The following is a 27,497-nucleotide window of genomic DNA, read 5'->3' as shown; positions in this document are numbered from 1 at the left end:
AAACACTTGGTATATGTTTATTGTTACAACCCCGTTTTCACATAATGGCACCTTCCACTCTATCCCGCCCCCGACGCCATTTTCCATGTTATTCTCCTCTGCCACACTGTGTTTAACCGATTTTTTCACATGCAACAAATTGTAATATATCGTTGAGTTTTGGATCAGTGCATTCTCGGCTTCTCCAGTTGAGCGGAGAGAGGAGTTGGACTCCGGATTCAGCCGAGGAGACGCCCTGCTTACACCGCCATGTACATCAAACAGGTGAGCTAGCGTCGAACTTGTTGGTGTTGCCGACTGTCACCGGTCCGACGTTAAATATGCGAGCACAACGATATTCAGCTAAATGCCCTAACCCGGGATAACAAGGTGTTGTTCGTGGTCTCACTTTAAGTGGCTCGCAGGGCAAAGTGACAGCGTACCAGACGTAGATAAAGGTTGAGTAGCTAGCTTGCTTAAGCTAGCTACGGCTACCGGGATTAATCTTGAATAGCCCGCCCCCTTCATAACATGCTACGCTAACGCTACTGGGCTAATGTGGAGTTAGCATACGTCCCGCTTCCCCATAAACGTTATATGAAACCACATTCAGCCTAATAGTGAGCTAAACACTAGCTTTGGTTGTAACATGGCGGCCCCGTGTGTGGTGGGTCTAGCTAGCAGCCATGCACACCGGTGAACGCTACGATACAAACTAGCCCCCCCACACTGCGACCGTCAGACAAGGCCCTGCTGTGAACCGGGTCCCGGTCATTACACACGTGTTACTGCGCCTAGCACACAGGTTACAGGTTGGATGTAAACGAGAGGTGGAGGTAGTAATGTTGCTGCATTCAGGCATGGTCCCCGGTTTGCTTCTGGAATACTCTTCATTCAATCATGTGTGGTTTTAACGATGCTTTGCAGAAGGACGTCACAGTCAATGTTGTGTGTTTGCTCTGCTGTAGGTCATCATCCAGGGGTTCCGAAGTTACAGGGACCAAACTGTGGTCGACCCCTTCAGTCCAAAGCACAACGTCATCGGTGAGCATATGAACACCTGCACTTATAACTCACCATTAGGATGAGTTTGAGGCTGAGATATGTCGCCTGAAGTGTTGTCAAGATACTCAAGATAAGATATTGTTGAATGCGCTTGCATTAAATTGTTGGTTTATAGTCTTGTCTCATGGTTGGAAGTGAACTTCTATCTCAATGTCCTACTTTGTGCGTTTTCTTGTAACAGTTGGAAGGAATGGATCAGGAAAAAGTAACTTCTTCTACGGTATGTGAGCCTCACTTTTCTGCACAATAGTCACACGTTGCTACTTTCTCTTGCTTGTTTTCTAAAACTGTTGCTCGTCTCTGTTTTCATAGCCATTCAGTTTGTGCTCAGTGATGAGTTCAGCCACCTACGACCTGAGCAGCGCCTGGCCCTGCTCCATGTAAGTCCAGGCCAACATCGCACACACCTCCAATGTCAGCCATCATTTGTAGAAGTGGCTCTCTGACATGAGCCTTGTACAGACGTCTTTTGTTATGCCTGCTCGTGTTCACAAAAGCTTGTGTAACCTCCTAATGACTGGTGGATTATACAGTTCTTAAAATGTATTTTAACATGTAAATCCATTATTATAAACATGCCAATGTTGTGTTTTCTTACCCTGTCACTGTAGGAGGGAACTGGTCCACGTGTCATTTCGGCTTTTGTGGAGATTATATTTGACAACTCTGACAACCGGCTGCCGGTAGGAATGGCAAAACTTTCATATTGATCCTATTTATTGTGAACACACAGATTCTTTCCAACTTGATATTGTTCTAACATTGCAGTAAGCCTCTGAAGAAAAACCCTGTCTTCCGTGTGCATGTCATAAATGCTATCTATACAATCATGTCATTACATTTTAGTATTCATTTAAAAAAAATTAAACAGAAGAAAAACTGTAATTCATTACTTATTTAGACGCAGATAAAAAAAATGTTTTTTGTCAGGCAACTTTCCTCAACATCTTCCTAAATTCAAACCACCGTTCTAAGTAATATCATCACTATATTGTGCTATTCTGATTTAACAGTATTCCTATGACTGTTGTGATCAGTGATTATAATGCAACCTCCAGTAGACAGTGCTTATTATTCTGACGATGAAGACAGGGTGGTTAAACCAATCCAGAAATCCAAAGAGTTTCCAACTGGGGGTTAAACTGTAATCATGCAGCCTGGTAATACTGTGTCACAACTGGCCAATCCTGCTGTTCCCTTCTTGACCGACAATAAATATCTCTCCTTCCAGATTGACAAGGAGGAAGTCTCCCTCCGCCGTGTCATTGGCGCCAAGAAGGACCAGTACTTCTTAGACAAGAAGATGGTGACGTAAGTATTGCTGTGTGGTGACTGTTCGTGTCCCTGTAATCACCGGATATTACAACTCTGTGATCCCATGCAATCACTTGTTTGATGGCGTCTGTTATTGTTGCAGTAAGAATGATGTCATGAACCTTCTGGAGAGTGCTGGCTTCTCCCGCAGTAACCCCTACTACATCGTCAAGCAGGGAAAGGTGAGAATGGAGTGGGTGACAACCTCACACGCACAACACATGAGTGTATCAGTGTTGTGTCATGTATCACAGTATGCAAACAGGGCTGGAAAAATGTTCTGGTGTCTTGACTTGCCATGTACAATCAGAAATTGTCATCTGCTTAAGTCAATAAAAAGGTACACCAAACATCAGGGTATTTCTTCTTATGCATTATTTTCATGTTTCATTCAGATCAACCAAATGGCCACGGCACCGGATTCCCAGCGTTTGAAGCTGCTGCGAGAGGTGGCAGGGACACGGGTGTACGATGAGCGCAAGGAGGAGAGTATTTCTCTCATGAAGGAGACAGGTAACAGCTTTGGAACATTATTGTTTCTTAAACGTTACTAAATAATTGTTCTAACTTCCCCCACTTTAAACTATTGGTTTTCATTCATAAATGGGGTTTTTGGTTGCCAAATTGAGCTCTATTTAAAAAAGGCATTATTTAAAAAAACACGTCACATTTATGTTGATAAGTCTGCAATGCAATTTAACTTAATACTATTATATCATGATAGGCATGCATGATGATGGGCAACATGGTTACTGTAAAAGTAAACAGCATTCATCAATAAATCATTACCGGTGTGAAGTAATGTCGGTTCAGTAGAATTGTGTTTGCCGTTTAAAAACCACTTGGTGTTCGTGTTCCACAGAGGGTAAACGAGAGAAGATCAATGAACTACTGAAGTACATCGAGGAGCGTCTGCACACCCTGGAGGACGAGAAGGAGGAGCTAGCTCAGTACCAGAAGTGGGACAAGATGAGAAGGGCCCTGGAGTACACCATCTACAACCAGGAGCTGAATGAAACCCGCGCCAAACTGGATGAGGTAACACTATGGCTACAACGGGCATCGCCACCAGCAGCCAGTCAGAATATATCAATATAGTACAAAATGCTGTTTCACTGAATCTTGACATGACTGCTGTTTTGTCCACTTCACCAGCATTTTTTCATCTTAAGCCATTGTAATAGATTATTTAATAAAGTATCAGTGACCATTGCCTGCACACCAGAGATTAAGGTCTGTGATCTGGTGTGTACTGTTTACAATATCAATTTTTCCTATTCTATTCTGTTTTGTGGTGTTTTTTTGCAGTTGTCCTCCAAGAGGGAGACCTGTGGAGATAAGTCCCGACAGCTGCGTGATGCTCAGCAGGATGCTAGAGACAAAGTAGAGGTAAAGTATTCCACCTTGAGTAATTATATCCATCTCTGGGATTAGTCGTGGGGTGTTATCTTTAACTGTTTGTAGAAAAGTGCCGTATTCAAAATTACATTGTTGAATTTTATTTGTGTATTCATGTCATCCAGAATAGTTGACATTTGAAAAACAAACAAATTAGGACATATTTTGTTAAAATTAGCTTTGCTCTTCACATGAACAAAATCTGTTAATCCATTCATCTCTCCTGAACCTGTCTTTGGTAAATCAATGACTAGGCATTTATTCACTGAAGAAGAAGTAATTTGTTTTATTAACACTCCTTTGAATTAAGTCTCACAGCGTGTTTCATTATTTTGGCTCCTTTTCTGTAGGAGACGGAGCGTGTTGTGAGGGAGCTGAAGTCCAAGATCTCTGCCATGAGGGAGGAGAGGGAGCAGCTGTCGGCCGAGCGCCAGGAGCAGATCAAGCAGAGGACCAAGCTCGAGCTGAAGACCAAGGACCTGCAGGACGAGCTGGCAGGCAACAGCGAACAGAGGGTACGGAAGCCTCCCATCTGCGTCACTCTGCACACGTGATGCTGCACCAGTAACACTCCCCCTCCTCCACCCCCCTGTCCACTGCATCATCACTCTATGGGACATGGTTTTCTCTTTTCATGTACTCCACTCTGCCTTGTTAGAAAGTGGAAAGAGGAGTTCCTGTTCACAGTTGCTTAATTTTTTAATGGGAGTCAAGGAAATGGTCAACTTTTGAGAGCATCATCAATATATGCAGTATACTAATCAATTAATTATATAGCCATTAAAATAGTTACATTTTTCATCTATCCAGAATCACCAGATGTTACTTGTACTTGGTAAATGATGAATTTACTAAATGAGCACTTATTCATTTCTTGCTGAACTTTGCTACAATATATGAACGCATTAAAAAGCACAGAATAGTGAAGGGTTTATTTAAAAGTCTAATTTCCTCATAAAATAGATGTAATGTGCAGTTTTAGTGCTGAGGCTTTTAGTAGAACATTTGCTGGACTGCGGATAAGAGATAGAGAAAACTGAGGAAGCACCAGGCTGCGTATTAGACCTTTTAGCCATAAGCTCCACTATACATTATTCCTGGCACATGGTTTTGTGTACAGAGCTGGCACAGATAACTCTCCGTATGGCCTGCAGTGTGTATGTTCATGTGCACGTGAGTCTGAAGATGATAATCATACAAACGGCTTTATTGGCTCAGTCTCTGTGTGAACTGTTATGGGTCCATGGCAGCATGCCGGCTGGTGGTTGGATTAAGCCCACCTGGCTACGGCTGGCACAGCATCAGCCAAATGTTATTGGAGCAAAATGAAAAGCAAGGGTAACAGAACTGCGTCACTAGCTGCTGATGGTCCCGGTTTTATCAGGTTTGAGTTGGCTTTCACATGCAGAGAGAAAAGTAGAGGATTTCATACCTGTGATAGGGCAACACACCGTCCCGAACCCGCACAGAAAAATCTTAAAAGCAGCAGGCGGTGGACTGGTCCGATGATTCCATAATTCAGGTTAAAAATATGATCTTAAACCTTTCAGAATACTCTGAATGGTTAATGTTTTTTACCAAATTATTTGCCTGCTCTTTGATGCTTTGTCCCTGTACTCACGACTTTCTGCGGGTTGCACGTTTCACATTTTTTTTTGTTAGTAGTTTAGACAGCAGATTACGAGCAGCATCAATTGTAATAATGAGAACTAGATAAAAAGTGTTTTGCTTTATACATTTGTATGTTTACTATATATACTCAAAATAAATACAGGCCAATACTAAGGAGTCAAAAAAATCACGGAAGGGATACACATAATTTTAGCATCTACCAATGAATATTACAGCCAAAAATAATTTATTGCAACCAATTATTTTGGAGAAATATATATTCAATACACATTGTGCAGGATCTTAAAATTTAGATAAAATGCATTAGGAATTGATTACTTTGGAAAGAAGAAAATATACATGAATGCATTGAGGTAATAAGGAAATATTTTAGACTAATTATTTTGTTTGAATGTCTTTTTAGTCTGTGTCAATCCCGTTTTTGCATAAGCTTATCATCCTTCCACTTTAAACAATTCATCCATTTCATATACATCCTTCTCCGAAGTTCTACATTTTGAAGATTCATTATACAACGTCATGTTCTTGCTCCTTTAGAAACGCCTGCTAAAGGAGCGTCAGAAGCTGCTGGAGAAAATTGAGGAAAAGCAAAAAGAGCTGCAGGAGACAGAGCCCAAATTCAACATGGTGAAAGAAAAAGAAGAGCGGGGCATCTCCAGGTAGGGATGACTCATCCTCGGCTACGAACCCTCGAGCAGTTGGTGACCAGGCATAACTCGATGAGTCAGTCTTCACATTTTGAATACATTTTGATGGCAAGAGTTCAACAGGTGGATGCACATGAAATACATATAAGACTGGGAATATTTGGACCGTTGCTCATTTCTTGGTCTTCAGGTTCTGAGCTTGAGCAAAGTCAAATTGAAATAAAACAATGGATAGTACAAGTCTCAGCTTTAATTTGAATAGGTTTTTGTCAATATTATTAGGGCTTTGTGAACGATAAATCGCTTTAAACACAGTGCCCAATTTTTAGGGGTATACGTCAAACAATATGTTTAATAATTTGTATCATTGACTGCTGGAAGTCTTTGACCCAGACATCAGTAGACATTTGTATCTTCCCCTAAAAACCTCCAACAGGAAACAGAATCAGATCAGAACAGATAATTCATCCTTTTAATACATTTTTACTTTGCAAAAGAAGTTGAAGCTCCACGTTAATCCAAATTATTTAAAAACTAAAACATTTGCTGCAGAGTAATTGGCCGACATGATCGAACAAGAGCCGAACATAATTTCGGGTTTAGGCTGCCAGAGTTATGACTTAGTCCGATGGGCTTTTAAATTTCTCAAGGAAAATAATATACAATGGAAAGTCTATAGCTGAATTTGATCAGAATGAACACGGCTACATTTGTTTTGTTGATGTACTGATGTGTCTTCCTGCGGGACCTTGTAGTTAGTTTACAAAATCTTAACTTTCTGTCTTCCGTCTCCTTCCAGATTGGCCCAGGCTACTCAGGAGAGGACAGACCTCTATGCCAAGCAGGGACGTGGCAGCCAGTTCACCTCCAAGGAGGAAAGGGACAAGTGGATCAAGAAGGAGCTGAAGTCGCTGGACCAGGCCATAAATGATAAAAAGAGGCAGATAGCAGCGATTCACAAAGACCTGGAAGACACAGAGACTTGTAAAGAGAAGAACCTGGAGCAATACAATGTAAGCAAATTAAAAACTGTGAAAATACTTTCCAGGAAGAAGATCTTTAGTTTAGTGTAAAGTTTGGTTTTCACAACCATTTTCAGGATCAGCTTCAGAGGAATTATGAGAAAACTCCTACAATTATTGCCACTAAAATGTGCTAATTTGTTCACTTCTTTCTCAAAATTTCTTTTGTTGCGTTATTCAAAATGTACCTTGAAACATTGTATTTGTCTTTTTTGAAATGACTTCTCATTTTTAATCTCCTAACCGAGAATCTGCCCTACATTGACCTTATCCCTTTAGAAACTCGATCAAGATCTGAATGAGGTGAAGACCCGTGTGGAGGAGCTGGACAAAAAGTATTATGAGGTGAAGAACAGGAAAGATGAACTACAGAGTGAAAGAAAGTAAGAACCTCCTCTCTACCCTCTTGCCTTCTCTTTGAATTAATTTAGTTCAGCCCTGAATTCTGCTCATACTTTTTATTTGTATTATGTAGTTATACAGCATCATATCATTCAGATGAATCTTTACTGGAGACTTGCTTGCATTAAGCTAAAAGATTGAATCGTTTCCGGTCTGCAACCTTTAGTTACATATGAGGGTTTTGTCTACTCTGAATGTCACCGGGCCTTCTCTATCCACTAATACAATGAGGTTTACTTGAAAAACAGAGACGATGATGCCTGTGGCCACTGCTTCCAGACACCTTTTTTTGTTTTGTTTATACATGTAAATTATTTTTAAGCCTGGATGAATTGAATCGTTGGTTCGTAGTACAAAATTAATTCAAGACCGATTCTCCCCTGATTCATGATAAACAGAGCATTTTCAGACAAGTGTCCATGTGTTCATCGAAAACAAATAATTATTATATCTAAATAATAGAATTCATTAGGGATGTCATGTTTGTTTCATATTAAATGGGTCATGCACCCTCAAGTCCACTGTGATCTATTGTTTTATTCTAGTGGGTGAAAAGGCAGCATAATGACTGCTTTAATCGAAGGAGCAAAATCTGCACACCCTACAGCTGCAAGCTATTGGCACTGTATAATCTAAAAATATTAACAGATAAAAATTACCCTAATGGAAACAGGAGGAAGATGGTTTTGGCAGTTTCATTATTTTAACATAAAGGACAGGTTCCTAATTTGTCACCTGCAACTGTGTGTCTGTGGAGACTGTGTTTGCTTGCTGTAATAATTCCTCCTACAGATAATGGCCAACAACGAATTCCCTCCTGAAGCTCTTAATGTTAATGACAAACTCCAAAGGCTTATTTTGTGCCAAGAGTCTGCCTGAAGTTAATGTTAGCCTTGGTCAAGTTAAAGTATTTTTTGGATAGGGCTGGGCAAGATTATGACGCAGCACAAGGTTTTAACTTCTTTGTTGCAGAAGATGCGATTCCCTGTTTATCCAGGAACATAAATAAAAATTCATCAGGTTTTTTATAAAGATCAGTTTGACCTGTGAGCAGAGGCGCCTGTTGACCTACACTCAGTAATGCGCCATAAAATAATCGTTCATTAGTCGTGATCAAGGTAAAAGTTTGATATAATAATGATATTGATTTGAAGTCTTATCACCCAGCCCTATTTAGGGACCAAATGCCCTTTCTGTGTTAGTTATTGTCACTGCAGCTCAGCCAGAAAACATTTTCTCAATTGCATTAAAGTCAGTCTACAAGGTTCTGGGATCAGTAACTTTAACCTATGATGGAATCAATTGATTTAAATTTTTATGCTAATGTCAGACACATTTAGGATTGTGTTTATAACAGAAGGAATGATTGCAGCAGGCACATTGTCTTTGTGTTTCATGGTACACTGCCTCAGTTGATACAAATTATTTAACGTGGGATTTGATGAACCAGATTATATTTAATTTAATGTTCACTCCTCAAATCGATGGGCAATATTTCAAATTACTATATAACTCCTTATAATGAAAAAATATAATTACCTCCCATATCAAAAACCTACTTTTATTAATTTAGGATTTTTTTTTTCTGTGGTTTTATCTAAAAATATTTACACCAAAAATCTTCTTAAAGAGCACAGTCTTTCCATTATTGTGTCCTAGTTTGTCCTTGCTGACTATTCTTCTGCTCAGTTGAGCATCGTGTAATCGAGTAATTGGGTTTCAGTGTTTCTGGTGACATAAGTGTAACAGTGTGTGACTGTCTGTGTTTGTCCAGCTACCTGTGGCGTGAGGAGAACGCAGAGCAGCAGGCCCTGGCAGCCAAACGCGAGGATCTGGAGAAGAAACAGCAGCTCCTTCGAGCAGCCACCGGCAAGGTTGGTTAATCTGTGCATGACTGCGTAGCTACTCAATTACATAACTCATCTACAGGATATGTAATGCGTCTGTCTGGACTCAAATGAAAGTGAAACCTGCAGCGTCTTCCAAATCCTTGTGTCTTTTTTTGCAACTCCTTACAAACACTCCCTTTTAGATGTAGCCCTTCCTTTGCCCTCCAGCAGACTGTTGTCCATGCTATTGCTGACCATATATTGTGCTGTGAGGCATCCAGATTGGGGTCTTTACCACATGTGCCAGCCATAGTGGCTGCTGCTGGTCAATCTTTTTATCAATGTTTGTGGCTTAAGGTTACTCAAGCTTCACAGCTTTGGAGGAAAGTGGTGATGCAAATAGCTTGGTTGATGGAGACCTTTGTTTAGTGATGTAGATGGTTTGAAAGACCTGGTGTCATAAGAACAGTCTCCCAAAGGGGCCGCTTAGGGATGTGAACTGTTAACCTTTATCTACAATAAGAAGAACAAATGGTCCAAACGGTTAAAAGAAGTACGAATATGTCAGATGTATCGGATGTCTTAGAAGAAAAATGCTATGTCTTCATTATCTTGACATCGGTACCATCTGTGCAAGTCTCACAGACTGCACATTCCCTTTAGGGGAACACTTTCCTTATAGCGGGCCAACATGTTGCTGTCTCTGGAAAAAAAAAAAACAGTACACAAGCTGTCTGCTTTGATGTGGACTATGATTCTCCTGGCCTGTTTATGTTGATTATTGTAATAACCGACTGAACATGTGTCCAGTATACGACCAAAGAGGGTTAAGTGTCCCAGAAATGCGATGGGCAGGACCACCAACCCGTCTGCACATCCTGACATCACCCACTGACCCAACTTCAACAAAGTTGAAAGAAAGCAATGACCTGGCACAATCAACCCGTGTTAACAAACCAAGGGCCCAGCAGCCTTCTGCAGCTAAAATGGCGGAGTGGTTGGTATTGGTCCACCCACACTACTAGGTTTATGCTCCTGGGAAAGGCACAGTTGCTATGGTACTTAAAATCATCTTGTGCAGCTATCCTCCTCTAAACCTGGTGGACAATAAGCACACTAACCTTAACTGTAGCTGCTGTGCTACACATCTATTAAAAGCTCACATATGGACCTACTTGGTGAAGTACTGTGAGACAGGAAATGGGCAAAGTAAAGATGAATCAAACCACTGTCACACTGGAATAGTGCGATGGACTCACTTTGTGATTCAGCCAGTCGTCAGGACAGGTGCATCAAATGTAATCATTCATCTGCCTTATCACCGCTTGCTGAATTTCCATATGAATCACTGCTCTCTGCCTCATCCAGTAACTGCCAGTCGTTTCTTCTGGGCAGATGCATCAATCAAATATCACTTCTGAATAATGTCTGGCTGACATGAAAGGGAGGCTGTGTGTGGCTTTATTGACAAATGTCCTGCATTTATTTATTTTTCATTGGTCCTGGGTGAGTCATCCCAGCTCAAGTCTTTGATGGACTCAATATCCTCTGCCGGTTGATGGTGTTGTGCAACATCCAGAAATTGCTAATTTCTTTTTCCGTTTTTGTTGTCTGTACCTTGCGATTTACGCTACTGAAGCAATGGGAGCAGTTTGTAGAAACACACTTTATCTTTGTGATCTTCAGTATGCAGTTTTGAAAGTTTCAACAATTCTTTACAGCACATCGTTTAATCTGTTTACTAATCCTTCTTTTAAACGTTAACCTAATAAAAAATGATTATGTCTGCTATTGTGAAAAAACATGATAGTCAAACAAAGATTATAATAATTAATTTATATGTTTTCCTGTATTTTATGCTGCTTAGTGTATGAAATGTTTAAATTAAGCTATTTTTGATTGGATAAAAAACATGCTCCCATTGTTCTTGTTTTCTAGTCCATTCTGAACGGCATCGACAGCATCAACAAAGTCCTTGAGCATTTCCGTCGGAAAGGGATCAACCAGCATGTCATCAGTGGTTACCACGGCATAGTCATGAATAACTTTGAGTGTGAGCCTGCTTTCTATACCTGTGTGGAGGTGACCGCTGGTACCAGGTAAGGACTGTTTTTGTTTTTTATTTTTTTTCTACTTTGATGTTTTTTGTGTCCTGACATTTTGCAATAAAACACATGGAGTCTGATTTAACCCCAATAGTGGATGCAACATGTGGGTTTATCTCATTGTAAGACTGGGATTGCATTGCTAGATCCTTTAAAGCTGGATGAGACAAACACTTGATCAATATGCGTTTTTTTTAGTCACTCAAGTGACTCAACAAAATGTATCCAGACAAATTAATTTCCCTCTTTTGTTTCAAAGTCTTATTCACATTTATTAAGTTTTCATTCAGACAGTGGCTGAACCTCAAGCATTCACTCAATATTAGGGCTGCCACTAACGACTATTTTTCTATCGATTAATCGGACGACTATTTTATCGATTAGTCGATTTAATCTAAACGACTAATTTTCCTCCAAAAAAATCAAATTGACCATTTCATTTCAGTTAATTTTATTTTGACAACAACAAACTGTATGTCATCGTATAATGCAGCACAAAACAAAATGTAAACAAAGGCTCAAATATTAAAGTGCAAAACTGTAGGTTTAAACTAGCAACTCCAACGTGATAAAAATAAATAAAAAAGAGGGCTTATAAGTTAAGTCAGCAGTGCAACTCAAAAAGATATCAAAGTTTCTATTTAACCCCTTATCAAAATAAAAAAGTTAGGTGTGCATATTAAACAAAGTGCAACAAGTTTAAAGTATAAGAAACAATGGTGTCCAGCTCAAAATCAAACTCAAACGTTAGTTAGACATGTGTGTTGTAATGTAAGAATGTCAGCATGTCCACATATTCTGGACTCAGTCTAGCGGCCCCCCCTCCCCCCACGCGGGCGCCGTAGCTGAGGTGACGCGAGAAGGACCCCACTCGGGTCCAGGGCCGCCGTCCGCACCTGCGACGGACACCGCCCCGCGGTCCAAGAGAAAGGAAGCCCCCGCACCAGCGACGCCGTGAAGCGCCGTGGACGAGGACCCCCCCCCCCAAAAAAAAACAACTTGAGGCGGGCCGCACACCGAGCCTCCGGCTGCGTGGAGGGGAGGGGGGCGCCGGGGCGACTGCTGCCCCAGCCGCGGCATGCATAGTCTATCGCGGCTGGTGCCCAGCGGTTTAAAAAAAAAAATGCGTCGACGCATTTTATACGCGTCGACGCATTTTCAGCGTCGACGTAATCGATGACGTCGACGAATCGCGGCAGCCCTACTCAATATATAAATTGTGAAGTGTGTTACAACAACAGTGGCTCCGCTTCCTTCATGCTAATAAAAATGTGTCCGGTGGATATATGGCACAAACTGTTGTTAATATTATCTAGTGTTAATTTGTCAGTATATTATATTCCTTGGGGATTATATTCATGGATTTATATCTTCATTTAGTGACTGTAGCAAACCAATTGACTCGTATATCTTTTTCTCTTTTTCCACCGTCCTGCTCATGATTTCCAGATTGTTCTACCACATTGTGGAGACTGATGAAGTCAGCACCAAAATTCTGACCGAGTTCAACAAAATGAACCTGCCAGGAGAAGTCACATTCCTGCCCTTGAGCAAGCTGGACGTCAGGGACACAGCATATCCAGAGACCAATGTAAGGGACATGCAGAAATAGCTTCTCATTCTTTTTAGTCAGTAAATTTAGGGCAGTTACTGCAGGTCTTTGTCTTCAATTTTAACAATTACAACAAATGTGTATTCAACTGTTAACCAGTCAAAAGTCAGTTTTAATTAAATTATTTGCTTATACCAATATTGTATTTGTTCCTTTTAGGATGCCATTCCCATGATCAGCAAACTGCGCTATAGCAACCCCTTTGACAAGGCCTTCAAGCATGTGTTTGGGAAGACACTGATTTGTCGCAGCATGGAGGTTTCCACCCAGCTGGCCAGGGCGTTCACCATGGACTGTATCACTCTAGAGGGTAAGCTGAAAATCCAGTGACAGTGCAGTCACACTAGAACATAGAAGGAAGTTGCAACTCTCACAAATAACACTTCTGAGTTTCAGACTAAAACTGAGTTGGCGGGAATTTGAACTGTGTAATAGATGATGCTGTTGAACCAATCCCCCTCTACTGATGTTAGATTTGCATTAGCCTGATAGAGCTGCAGGGCCCTTTTACATACGCAGTGTTTCCCCTTGGATTTCCTGTAGCAGAGGGGGAACCTTTAGTTGTTAGGTATTTTGCTGTGTACTGGTCGTGCCTTTCTTGGCAGCGGTCAACAAGACAACATAATGCGTCTGCCCTAATCCTTTTGTTGTGACCTCCCAGGTGACCAGGTTAGCCACCGTGGAGCGCTGACAGGAGGCTACTACGACACCAGGAAGTCTCGTCTGGAGCTGCAGAAAGACATGAGGAAGGCGGAGGAGGAGTTGGGTGAGCTGGAGGCCAAGCTCAATGAAAACCTGCGCAGGAATATTGAACATATCCTTTTACATTAAACATAATTAGTTTGCTCATCAGGGTTATTTTACATTATTGATGTCCTCAAAGAAATGTTGGCTCCATGTGCTCTCTCCTGGGAGATATGAGCACAAGTAAATACATTTTATTGTGAGATTTGTATTGGAGTTTTTAAAAGGACCTTGATGGCCAGCTGTGCTGCAGATATCTTTGTAGATATGTCTTCTCAGGACATTTCACTGTGGATCAGAGTTTTTTGTTCATTTGCTTTCTGTTGGCTGAGTCCCGAACGAGGTGTTTGAAGTGAGTCATGCAGTTTCCTTAAAAGTTTCACCATCACCATCTGTCCTTCAATATATCAGTATATATATTTTCCTCATAGCAGAGGTTTGCTGTGATAGATTGGGTTACATGTGCTTCAGTGTTCAGCCACACACCAATCACATAACCTGCTCACTGGCCTCACTGTTTATATAATTTGCAACATGTTTTCACAAGTAAGTTTAGCCAGTGAAATATCCTTCTTTTGTTGCTAAATTGCATATTTTTATATATTTTACAGACAGCCAGCAGTTTAAGTCAAAATTAAGCTTGCTGGTATCTGGAGTAAACCAAATTAGGAAATTATAATGCATGATATAATCGTGCTCATACTAATGTTACAACTGTATCATTAGCACTTTGCACCCGGTCTTTGAGCAGAAGAGGAGGAAACATTGTAAATATCTTGTTACTAAATGTGTTTAGAAACTCACAGCTTTATTCTATAAAAACACATATTCACATTGTCCTCTTCTGTCCATGAAGAAATTGTGATTCATGTGCCATCGTACATAACATGAGAACCTTTCCACTCTGTCTAGGAACTTGCAGTAAGTGCTGGTCTCATCAATGTCATCAATTGATGTCATATGGCTGAGCCTGTATTTTAAATGTGGACTAAATCGATCTGAGTTGTAGAGCTCCCTCAGGAGACTGACTTGGATATATGAGAGGGTCTAAGCAGGTCAAGAGAGATTAGTTTATATTTTGGTCAAATTGGCCGGGTCCATGACTCACTGGTTGACAGCCCATGAAAGCAAACAGTCAGATGTGTTTGCACGTACGACATGTTTATGGATATAGTCACTTCCGCCAAGGCATGTTTATCTTATGTGTCTGTGAAGTTTCTCACTCACACTGATGTGTGTGTATGTAGATTAATCTGTGCACCTGGCCATTACGTGTATGTGTGAGTAGGCCGGGGAAATGGATGACTGATGGACCCCTCCACCCCACTGCAGTGGTGAGTCAGTGACCAGATCAATTATTTAAAAGCCTCTTGTCCACTCTGCACCTCCACCCTGTCGATAAGCATGTGATCATGCACCTCGTATATCCCTTCTCTTTTAACTTGCTTTTTTCATTTAGACATCACTGCCATATTGGGGGGGAAACTATTGAGATCATGCAGTGGCCTTTGATTTGATGACTCGCAACTGCTACAAATGATCACATTTATAATGCGAAATTCACATGATGTATATTTTATTCATAAGGGTCAGAGTGGTCAATGAGATTAACATTTGTTTCTCTTATAAAGAATGGTTTCTTTTTGTGCTGTCAGTGGCCTGAGCTGATCCCATTCATGAAAATGACCAATTGGTGTTAAACCGTCTATTTTCTTTCCATCTACCACAAGCAGTAGGCAGAGCAGTCCTCTGACTTCCTGTTGCCCTTTGAAATCAGCAGATTGATTGGCCTCAGTGTTTTATTTAGTCAGTTAATCCTCAAAGGAACAGAGGTGTGTCCCAGTCCTGGAAGATCGATAGACCTGTCTGTTAAATTAGCTTAATGATGTGTATATGCAGCCTCTTTAATCCTCTGGATGTCAATGATGACTTCCCTTAGAAGCCCAATCACATTATTGACATTATTGTCACCCTTTCCGTTGCACTGAAGGGTGACACACTGTCCCATGGCTTTAGTTGCTAATGAGAGCAGCCTCATCGGAAGATTGAGTGTGTGCTATGCTTTTCTGTCCTCTATTCTGAGTGGAATTAGAGTATGAACAACTTCAGCAGTGTGGGTTTTGTCTCAGGTAGATCTGCTGTGTACCAACACATTTAGCAGAATAACAGAGGTGATGTGTTCGGCTGTGTCCTGTAGACACTGGTTACATTGAATTGGGAAAACTTGAAGCAATGTGAAAAGATGAAGTCTGTCTTCATTTTGAAAATTCACTTTTCTGAATAACTGTTGAAAAAAATGTTAATGTTCACCCAAAACTAGCATTATATTTCCTTAATGGCTGCCTCCACGCATCAACAACGAGATCGACCAGCTGATGAACCAGATGCAGCAGATTGAAACACAACAGAGGAAATTCAAGGCGTCTAGAGACAGTATTCTGTCAGAGATGAAGATGCTGAAGGAGAAGAGGCAGCAGTCGGAGAAAACGTTCATGCCCAAGGTGATTACAAACTGACATCACAGTTTAAACTTGTGTACAAGCCCAGGAGTAAGGATCATTAAGACGTGACTGACGTGAATATGACTTATTGTTTTGCATGATCTTAGCACAAGGTTCAGCCTGTTCTATCCACTGACGTCTATTTTTATTTTTTTACATTTTCTTCAGCAACGCAGTCTCCAAAGTCTGGAGGCCAGTCTCCACGCCATGGAGTCCACCAGGGAGTCACTGAAGGCTGAGCTGGGCACAGACCTGCTTTCTCAACTCAGCCTGGAGGACCAGAGGCGTGTCGATGACCTCAATGATGAGATCCGTCAGCTCCAGCAGGTCAGGAAGAGGACGAGGAATGGACATTTTGTCGTGCTTTGCAATAACTGACAGTCGCATGTTTTGTGGCGAGGTGGTCCAGCACTGCTCAGTAAACTGCATTAATTTAAAACCAGCAAGTAAATGGCTACCAGTGGGTGTGTTTTCACCTGTTGCTTGCACGGTTGATATAATTATTATTTATAAATCTATTTTTAGGGAGATTCTCCATTATGCTATTTTCAGGGATTGGTGTTTTCCATTCCCTGTACACAGTACACTTGTAATTTAATGTACACGGTCACTGTCATTATTAACGTCAAGAGTTAATCCTCTTTTAATGTTTGGATTAAAAATTTATGACACGGGATTAAAAAAATGTGTGAATGTTATCTCAAAATTTAACCACACATTTATTTATTATTACTTAATTCATATAATTGTATTGAAGGTGGATTTAAAGCCACTATTCATTTAAAATGTAATTAAGGCCAGTTAGTTCACGTAACATTTTTATTATGTTACATTACGTATATTATGTTTTCCAGTATCTTGTCAAAGATTAGAGTATTAGTTTAGATTTTGAAATTTGCATGAAAAAAGCTTTTATCCTAGAATGTGAAGAAACTCAATTACACGGACGCACAATTAACAGTTTGATTCTTATTCATTAACATGTGGTGGGGGAATTGACATAGTTATATTTAGATCAAAGAAACGCCTGTTACCCACATTTTGTTGTTTTGCCGTTTCCCCCCCCTCGCTGCCTCCTGCTTGTGTATTCAAATGACCTGATTGAGGTGAGAGCAGCAGGCAGCAGCTGTGTGTGGGATGTTCCTGTGATCCAGCGTCGTCCTCTCCTCTCGCTCTCCCGCTGCCAGCTGATCTCATCTCTCACCTCAGTGAACTCTCAGCTTTTTCCTGCAATTGTTGCGCAACAGCTCCGCCCCTGCAACATGGAGCTTTTCATGTGTGGCGTTGCAGTGCTGGCGGTTGTTGAATTTTAGATATTAAAATATCTTTTTTGTGGACATGCATAAATGCACACAAGGGATGCTATTGAGACTAAATAGTTATGAGTGTCCTTATTTGTTGTTCAGAGATTATTACTGATGTAGCAGATAATAGCAACAGTTTCATTCTAGCGACACATTGTTACATTAAGACTCCAAAGATAGATATTATCAAAATTGGCTTTGAAAAAATGTTTTAATAACATTCCTCATGTGTCTAGCGCTGATGTGATACAAAGAAAAAACGGAAAAGTTTGAGCTTTTGGATATCTACCATTGGCTGATTTGTCGTCACTTGGCAAAAACCTAACGCGTCTAACCTTTTTGTGTTGAACTCTTTGCCCAACCACAGGACAACAGACAATTGTTGAATGAGAGGATCAAGCTTGAGGGCATCATGACCAGAGTGGAAACGTATCTAAACGAGAATTTACGGAAACGTCTTGACCAAGTGGAGCAGGTATGCTGTCCCTTGAAACTGTTTAGAATTATGTCATTAATTTCATTGTATGGCTCATGCCAAATATTCTTCTATTACATGATGAAAGATTTATGTGAAACTACTATTTTGTCCTTTTTAAATTCTTAATCTTAGAAATTATACATCATTGCTTGTGTAATGAAAAGTTCAATATATATAGTTTTCAGCAGTTTGATGATTGTGGTGATGTTATGTGTTCATTCAATGTTTTCATTCAAACAAATTAGAAGGGGGTTATTTGAATTTGCAATCTTTTTAATGTGGCCTAATTTTCATTGACACAGGAACTGAATGAGCTGCGGGAGACGGAGGGCGGTACAGTGCTCACAGCCACAACATCTGAGCTAGACAGCATCAACAAACGTGTCAAAGACACTTTGGCCCGATCAGAAGGTTTGTGATGCACTAAAGAAGCAACAGGGAGGTGGTGGTAGTGTTTTGAAAAGTTTGCTTTTGGTTAATGAGTCAACTGACTAACTGGTCAAATTTACACAAGCTGGAAAACTGTTAACATATTCACACATTTCTTCCTCAGGACCTTTATTCCCATGTTAGTGTGAGATCCCATTGGTACTTCTATGCCTCACCCAAATGACAATATATCCAAGCATGTTTCTGAAACACTTTCCACTTGATTTGTTTGACCAATCAAACCCCAGTGATGTAAAGAAAACTCTATACATAAAAACATTTTCTGTCTTTCTTATTTTGCTGTCATAGTATTGGTAATGTAATGTTGGACAGAGTGGCCATTGTGACATTTCTATATGAAGAATGACTAAAGGCAAAAACAAATAACAATGGTTTGGAGAGAAGTAGGACAGCTGTTTTGCTGTAAAATTAAAAAAAATATATATCTTTGTTAATTACAAAATGTTGTTTGGGCAAGGTCTTCCAGTGTTTTTCAACATAAACAGAACAATTGACATTGAATTTCACTGCATCATGCACCAGAATCATCCGTGAAAAATCTTATATTCTGTTTAACGATCACACACAAAGAGCCTGGTCACTCAGTTATATAATATTTCTGCAGATGCTATGACTCAAATTCGAATTGATAGGCTGCAGCTCTTAGAAAGCACTTGTCCCTGAACATAATAGTTTCACAGATTCATATTTAATCATTGCCAAGAACTTATTAGAGACACATTCACAGTCTCAGTCTTCAATTCTAATCTCAACATGTCTGTTTTCTATTTATGACTCAGTGAATAATAAGATTATCTTTTGTCTCTGTCTCTTTACAAAGTTTGAGCAATAGCATCTGCATTAGTCTGTTGTGGAGGAAGGATATTTGGCCAAATGGAGTAATTGTGGCTGTGGAAAATATGAAAATCTTTTTCAGGAGTTGTAGAAGTTAAATGAAGTACGTTTTATTAACTTTTAAGAAATTGAGAATCCAGTCTGAGTATGAATAATTTTTGTCCGAGGGATATTATACATTATATGTGTGCACCAAAACCTAATTTGGTTGGAAACACATGGCCCTTCACCAACCCCCCTCTAATGTCTCCCCCAGATCTGGATACGCTTGTTGACAAGAATGAGGCAGAGATCAAGGACCACATAAAGAGCATGGATCGCTGGAAGAACATAGAGAAGGATCAGAATGATGCCATCAACCATGACACTAAGGAGCTGGAGAAAATGACCAACAGACAAGGCATGCTGCTCAAGAAGAAAGAGGAATGCATGAAGAAGATCAGAGAGCTTGGTTCACTTCCTCAAGAGGCCTTTGAGAAGTACCAGACGCTCACACTCAAACAGGTATAGACAGTGCTTAATGATGCTACAGCTTGGCCTCCCACTTTTAAGTTAAATGTCTTTACCAGCACCTGTAACAATGTTCCGAGGTTCTGTGCTGTTGTTCAATGTGGATTTATACACCACAACGGCCAAAACGTTAAAGCTACTGTCTGTTGAAGTGATCAATATTGATTATGTCATTACAGTGGAACCTGTCAGGCAGTGGGATATAAAGACAGCAGGTCAAATTAAGTGGGCAAGTGTGAGCATTTGAGCGAGTCTGACGAGGGTCACATAAGCAGCACGTTATTTTGAAGTTTTCCCAGTGGTCGTACCTACTGATGCTCTGGGTTAAGTTTTGTTGGGTACTGATGAGATTTTAATTTGACACGTCCCATCTACATAACGTTGTGCACCCAGTCATTCCTTTATATACAGTTTGCAGAGTTGACCCACCACTGCAGTGTCATGAAGTTGCAATTATGCTTCTCTGCAGAGCGCTTTTAATTTAAAGCTACTGAGCTGAGGTACAAGGGGGGACCTACAGAATATTTTATTAATCATGGGGCTGATCTTTGTATATTACAGTTTAATTGACCAAACTATTCCCCTTTACAGGTCAGAATATCAGGTGTTCAGGCAGCAACATATTATTTTAGTCTGTTTTGTGCTTCTTGGGCAGCAGAACAAACTAAAGTGTTAGCAAAGAGATGCTTATGTCGAAACTCAACCGACACAGAACAACTTCTGGAGTCATGCTTTGGTGTCCAATTTCTCATTTCTGTCTGCTGGGCCCTAACTCTTCAGGGTGCATTTCAATAAGGTTGAGGGTTGATTATCATGCTTCCGCCACAGTCACAACACTGTACGCTATTAGGCATATCCAAGTGACAGGTACACAGGGTTTATTACATTACCAAGCATAGTCAGGACTCTGTGTGTCATGGGAATGTTTGAGGCTAAAGCAGAAAACTACCTTTGTTTTTCCAAGTCTGTCTTCCTTCCGAGGATAGTAAACACTTTATAGATGAGAGGCAGGATTTCTCCCGTGCTGCTAATGTCCAGTCTGACTGACAGATGGGTCAATGTGTTTATGAGAGGGAGGAAAAGAGAGCGACAGCTCAACAACATACAGTCGAGCAACGGCACAAAACACCAAGTTAGCCGTGTTTCATATTATTTTGAGAATTGTGAAAAAGTTTGGATCAATACGAAAACTAGTACGATCAAGGTCGACCACCACAGTCTTGGTAATTATTGGAAAAAACGGTGTGATATAAAAACATTAAGTGCTGTGAATGAAAACGATTGTAGTCTCTGAAGCTTGGAAAACCACTTAGGCTTTCCACTGTGTAAACTAGAAGCTGTCGTCCTGGTGTTACCACATCAACATGACCGTAGATAAAGTGTTTAACTTCACATTGACTCTAAAGTCACAACAACAGCAGCACCAACATAACGAGGTACATATACTGAGAATCGATTTCCTTTATTTACCTCAGTCATACTTGCAAGTGTGTTCACATACACACAGATAGACCCGAGTCTCCTTAGGAATACGCCCTAAGGCCAACACATCACTTCCCACCCACTCACCTGTGACTCAGACACTAGTTAGGGGTTTGTCACTGCGTTATTTTCAGACCACTGCCAAGACTCACAGAATGTTGAGTGGACTTAGCTACAGCTTTCATAAGTGTCTGAGCGTGTGTGCATTGAATGTGTGTGTGTCAAATTCCCTCCTTGAAATTACTGAAAATAGCTGCACACTTTCTCATAAACACCCCACATAGTTAATCTCTCTCCACAAGACACGTGCTCGTGGGCAAGATGGTGCCACTGATTGCAGAAGTGGATGAGAGGACCATGAAACAATGGTTCTTGATCATGTCCCCTGGTCATTAGTGATTCAGACAGTTTGGAGAATGTGTCACATTTGACCCAATGGTTAATCAGCTCATCTTCAGATATGAATAGCATTTAGAAATGCACTTTCAAATGCTCTGAAATGCATAATGGGTGCATAATGAATACATGTCTTAATGGTATCAATGCGTGCAGTAATTAAGGTTTCTCCGATTGATCGGCCACTGAACGTTATACATGAAGTTATTCTTTTCTCTGTGTGCTCTTTTCACAGAATGCTTGCTCAGTGGTGTTGCAGTCGGTCAAACGCAATGCATTTCGTTGATTTTTAAAACTCATTTCATCTTTGCAAACGGGATGATGTATGTGTTAATTTGCATATAGAGTGGGGGATTTGATTACGAGTGGTCTGTCTGATCGGGTTGTATAACCTCCTCTCCTGCGGTCCTCTGTGTGCGTCTCCTGGGTGAGAGCCTGTCACAGCCCGGCAGGACCAACAGGAGACACATTTCTTCTTTCTCTGGTATTAATGCCTTTCTTCGTCATCTATCTGTGACGTGAAAAATTCAGATTTCCACACAGTCAGAGAAAGTTAAAGTGTGTGTCCTGCTTATATAGTTCAGTTATAAAATGCTGCACAGCGTCACTCCTGCAGCTGCTGACAGCGTAGGTGAAACAGGTGACACAGACACAGGAGTTTAATGTGACGCTGAATTGAAAAAAAGGAACATCTTGACAGTAATAATGGACATTTTCTCTGAGTGGGATTCAGCCCTGTAGTATTTATTTGCATATAGAGGAAGAGAAATTCCATCATAAGTGGTCCCTTGGATCACCGAAGAAGAATTTTAACTAGACATAAACAGGGCCATAGACCCCAAAATCCAGATTGGAACACCCTTAGCAGTAATACAGGCTAGATCTTTCAAGTGGTGTAAAAGTTGTTGGCAGAAGTTCCTCGAACCTTGTTGATAAAATCTCTGAATGATCATGAAAATTGTAGAGTATGAAAAAACATTACTGATTTAATTTCTCCTTGAATCGATTTGTTGTCATGTTTAGTATCAATCTATAATCATCACAGTATTCCAAAGCCGACAATGACATCTTAAAATATTTTTTTGACCAGCAGTTAAAAAAGATATTCAACTGACATTGATATGTTTGTGAAATCACTCAAATGATTAATAAATTGGAGAAGAAGTTTTTGTTAACTATTAATTAATTATCATTTGAACAACTGATCTTTTCCCCTCTTATAATTTGAGCAGTATTTGCTGGAAGTAAAGTCGACCTGCCACGACGTTCAGCTTTTGTGAATCTTTATTTTTTGATTCATTACAACTTATCCTGAAATGATTTTAAAACCTCATTGCCAGTCTGTTCTTAATGTGGATAAGAATGGAATCAATGTAAAAATCATTGTAGCTACTCTTTGTAAGATTGATTAAAAAGCTACATTATTAACAAGCGTAATGAAAATAATCATGTTTGGATAAATTTAAAGATAAAGAGGGTCAGCCCGACTTCCCCCGGAGCTCACAGTCATTGAATTCTTCCCTTTTTTCCTTTCCACAGTTGTTCAGAAAACTGGAGCAGTGCAACACAGAGCTGAAAAAGTACAGTCACGTCAACAAGAAAGCTCTGGACCAGTTTGTCAACTTCTCTGAGCAGAAGGAGAAACTGATCAAGCGTCAAGACGAGCTGGAACGTGGCCACAAATCTATCATGGAGCTCATGAACGTCCTGGAGCTGCGAAAGTACGAAGCCATCCAGCTCACCTTCAAACAGGTAGGCAGCAAGTCCCAGTCTGTCCAGAGTGTCCAAAGGGACATGCATCCATTGACATTACTGAGCCGGAGTAAAGGGGCCTGATAGTTTTTTTTTCTCCGATAGGTGTCAAAGAACTTCAGTGAAGTTTTCCAGAAGCTGGTGCCGGGTGGAAAAGCTACACTGGTGATGAAGAAGGGCGATGCTGAAGGCAGCCAGTCTCAGGATGAGGGTGAGGGGGGTGCAGACAGCGAGAAGGGCTCCGGTTCACAGAGCAGCGTTCCATCAGTGGACCAGTTCACCGGAGTCGGCATCAGGGTATGAGTCTTTTCTTCAGTTATTTATTTAATGTCTTTTGTCTGAAATTTCTTGTTCTTTACAATGATTTCTGAATGTTAATTATTCTTATTATCATTGTACTTTTTTAAATCAGTGGGGAAGTGTTTAAATCATAACCGCCTCTTATTCAGTTTTTAAGTCTTAAACTTTTTTGAAATGCATTTCCATATATTCACATACTTACAGATGTAGAGAAGAGAAAGTCCGAAAAACTTCCTGGAGTCTTTACTCTGTTATTCACTTTATTTAAACAACACATTCAGTCATAGGATTGGTCAGCATTAAGATAATCATCATATGGCTGAACATTTTGTGTCACTGTTTCCACAGTGCATTTGAGTTTCCTTAAGTGTTTTATCTAGAAACATGTGAATGTGTATTTGTGGAGTATTGGAGAAGTTGGAAAAACAATGAGCAATACACGATCCTCCGTACTCTGAATTCATCGTAATCGTTATCAAAGCTTTCACAGAGGCATTTAATCACTTCAAACCCCCAAAACAGAATTTTTTTTAATAATGATAAAGTGATTTAACCAAAAGTAACATATCTTTGTGTTTCTGTTGTCTCTTTTTCGTGCAAGTTTTCTTGTAATTAATTCTAATCTCTGTGTTATGTGTAGGTGTCGTTCACAGGGAAGCAGGGCGAGATGAGAGAGATGCAGCAGCTGTCTGGAGGTCAGAAGTCTCTGGTGGCTCTGGCTCTGATATTTGCCATCCAGAAGTGTGACCCCGCCCCTTTCTACCTGTTTGATGAGATCGACCAGGCCCTCGACGCCCAGCACAGAAAGGCCGTCTCAGGTAAAGTGTAGCACACAAATATGTAAAGACACAGGTGAATCTCTTATCTCTAATATGAATTGCTCTGAGGAGCAATTAAAATAGAAATGTGTAGAGTTTATTGTCAACTATACCACAGACCAACAGTAAATCAAGTCAAATGTATGTCCTACAGATGATTTGGAAAACATGGCTGCAGTTTGGGATGGACTTGATTTGGATACATTATATTTTTATTAAAAAATGTTATCACAAGTGAATACAACATAAAATGTTGTTTTCATGTTTTCTTTTTTGAGAAATTAATGACAGATCTCTTATTTATTTTGCATCCATTTTAGACATGATCGTGGAACTGGCAGGCCACGCCCAGTTCATCACCACCACTTTCAGGCCTGAGCTGCTCGAGTCCGCCGACAAGTTCTACGGTGTCAAGTTCCGAAACAAGGTGAGTTTTCTACTATCAAGTGTTGTTCAAGTTGAATTTTATTTGATGAGATTTGGTGATTGTCAAATAAGTCTATAATATAATATAGTCGTCCGTTCTCAAAAGCTATTTGAGGCGTGTGTGTGAGAATGGGTGGTGGGGGCAACAGCTCCGGAGGGGAAAAAGCTATATATCATTCTGAAAGGCTCTGCTCAAATCTGGCATTAACATTCCCAAGATGCATTGAGGAAGCATGTGAGTCGTGACAACTGTTACCACATGTAGAGGTGGCCTGAGACGCATATGGACACATTCTTTCTGACTCACTCTCACACACAAACGTACCCATCTGTATTTTCAGGCTGACTAAAGCAACACATTTGGTGTTAGCATGCAGCAGTAATCTAGGTGCTTATTTGCATATTAAGTGGGATGGAAAGATCCGATCACAAGTGGTCACGTGAGACGCATCCTACTGTCAAGTGTGAACTGACATATGTAGATCTGCCCACTTGTGATTGGATCATACATGCATGTTAAAACCAGGTATGAACAAGCCTATATTGAGCTTTATCACCTGGTGCGAGGTGTTAATTTGATCATTGACACTTTTCCCACCTTTTGTGTTGAGAAATGGAACATGTCACAACGACAAACAGTTGGGTCATTGTTTTCTGTAAATTAAGTTTGGCAGTGAACAGATTGAAACCCACCACAGTTTTCAGTAGTTGTGGCTGCTGTATCTCCCTCTTTGCCCGTAAGGTTCTCAAATAAGACATGTCGATGTATTAAAATAGTAATACAGATAGCTGAGCTGAAGCCGACGGCGAGCACGGCTCTGATTCTGCCCCCCCTCACGGCACTGCTGCACTGACACTCGCTTCAGACTTTTCCCCTCAGTAACGCTGGCTGTAAGCACCTCGTATTCTCATCGTACATCCTCGTCCCGATGACGGACTCTATATACATTTGTTGCAAATAGCAATCCTACAGTCGCTCTCAGAAAGTGTGAAAGACTTCCACAACAGCAACGCAGTTTTCCGTTCCAACGTCAAATCACGCTGGTATAGAAGTAATGAGCGCGACCAGGAGAGCTGTGTTTATCGGACGCTTTATCGACTATAATTTCCTATTCCAATAATTAAATAATAATATAAAAATCCCGTCATCAGGCCGATAATATATCGGATTGATATAAATCGTGCATCCCTAGTTGTTTTCAGTCAATTCTCCTCTTTTCACTCTTTATCATTTCCTCATGTCGACCAGGTTTGTTTTCTGCTGAAAACAAAATTCTCCCTCTTGAATGTTTGATGTTCCATAAAATAAGTCAACACTGTTTAGTCAGAGCAAGCAGAGGTTAGAAATTGTTTGGTCATTAACACTTTGTGTCTTTTGTTATTTAGGTGAGTCACATTGATGTGATCACAGCCGAGCAGGCCAAAGACTTTGTGGAGGACGACACCACCCATGGTTAATGGTCTTCATCTCTTCATCATCCTCCTTGCCCCTACGCCTCCTCGCCCCCCCCACCTGTACAGTACACTGCGTAGCTCCAAACCTTTCACAACTGGGCCCAAAGACAGAAATATCTTACTCAATCCCACAGATTTAATATTCCTGTTGAAGATAAACTTTCTCTGAATGGGAGGATTGGATTGGAATGTCGTTGAGACAATACTCAGAAAACTTCACCTCAAACTTTTTGTTATTCATCGTTCAAATTTAAGAGAATTTGGTTTTGTAAAAAATCTCATTGAGGCATTTGTTTTCTCACATTTCCCTTGGTTGCAGTGCCTCTGTTTGGATTCAGAAAATACAATAATTGTAGTTATTTTACGCTAAAGCCTCTGTTAAGGTCCTGGGGAGAGCTCTTGTTAGTCTGATGGATTTTTCTTACAACCACTAGGCTTGAGCTGAGGTTATATGTTCTTTCTGGGTTGCAGGTAAGAAACCTTTTCAGAAAGTCATCCCATGTATGATAAAACCCCTTTTGATACGACTGAGATAGTTTATCAGAAATCTTGATGCTCAGTGGAGGGGAGCAGGTCTTAAGCTGTTCTGGGTATTTGTTGACACCCGTAGAAAAGGAAGTACCTGTTTGCCCTGAGGTTCCTGTATTGTATACTCTTTTTACTCAATGCTAACATGTATGTCATAACCACATGGTTAACACGTTTCCAGGTTCTGGTTCCTTTTATTGATTGTTACTGTACCGTGTGATTTCCTGTTTTTAGGTCACTCAAATATGTGAATGGTTTAATTCCACCAGATATCAATTTTTAAAATGTACAAACCCTCCTGACTTAATATTTAAAGAACCAGAAGTAATGCAGTGGCGTTCAAATGACTCATAACTTTAGCAGTAAGCCAAGTTGTAAGTAAGCCTATTATTTTCTTAATGGATATATTGTTTGGGATTAAACACCTCATATGTTGTACCTAGGTTCAAATCTGCTTTTATAAGTGTTTTGTTTCTTTTTTTAATGTAACTGGAAAACTCACAAAAATAATAAA

The 27,497-nt window shown here is 40.4% G+C and overlaps 1 protein-coding gene across 1 annotated transcript; it reads left to right on the top strand.

The window, feature by feature from the left end:
• Positions 1 to 106: 106 nt before the first annotated feature.
• Positions 107 to 27,493, top strand: smc3 (structural maintenance of chromosomes 3). Its single transcript, XM_061089211.1, has 29 exons — positions 107 to 264; positions 948 to 1,023; positions 1,226 to 1,264; positions 1,357 to 1,424; positions 1,656 to 1,727; positions 2,276 to 2,355; positions 2,462 to 2,540; positions 2,754 to 2,871; positions 3,221 to 3,396; positions 3,667 to 3,747; positions 4,107 to 4,271; positions 5,926 to 6,047; positions 6,835 to 7,048; positions 7,337 to 7,440; positions 9,234 to 9,333; positions 11,227 to 11,387; positions 12,843 to 12,984; positions 13,165 to 13,315; positions 13,667 to 13,819; positions 16,099 to 16,250; positions 16,419 to 16,577; positions 17,922 to 18,029; positions 18,335 to 18,443; positions 19,573 to 19,820; positions 23,244 to 23,456; positions 23,562 to 23,753; positions 24,397 to 24,574; positions 24,895 to 25,001; positions 26,387 to 27,493. The coding sequence occupies exons 1-29, from the start codon at positions 250 to 252 to the stop codon at positions 26,456 to 26,458; spliced, it is 3,654 nt and encodes a 1,217-aa protein (XP_060945194.1). The 5' UTR covers positions 107 to 249; the 3' UTR covers positions 26,459 to 27,493.
• The last annotated feature ends 4 nt before the right edge of the window (positions 27,494 to 27,497 follow it).

Source organism: Limanda limanda, chromosome 2, assembly GCF_963576545.1.
Source record: "Limanda limanda chromosome 2, fLimLim1.1, whole genome shotgun sequence".
Classification (NCBI taxonomy): Eukaryota; Metazoa; Chordata; class Actinopteri; order Pleuronectiformes; family Pleuronectidae; genus Limanda; species Limanda limanda.
Note: the sequence above shows the minus strand (reverse complement) of the source record. Positions and strands in the feature narration are given on the sequence as shown.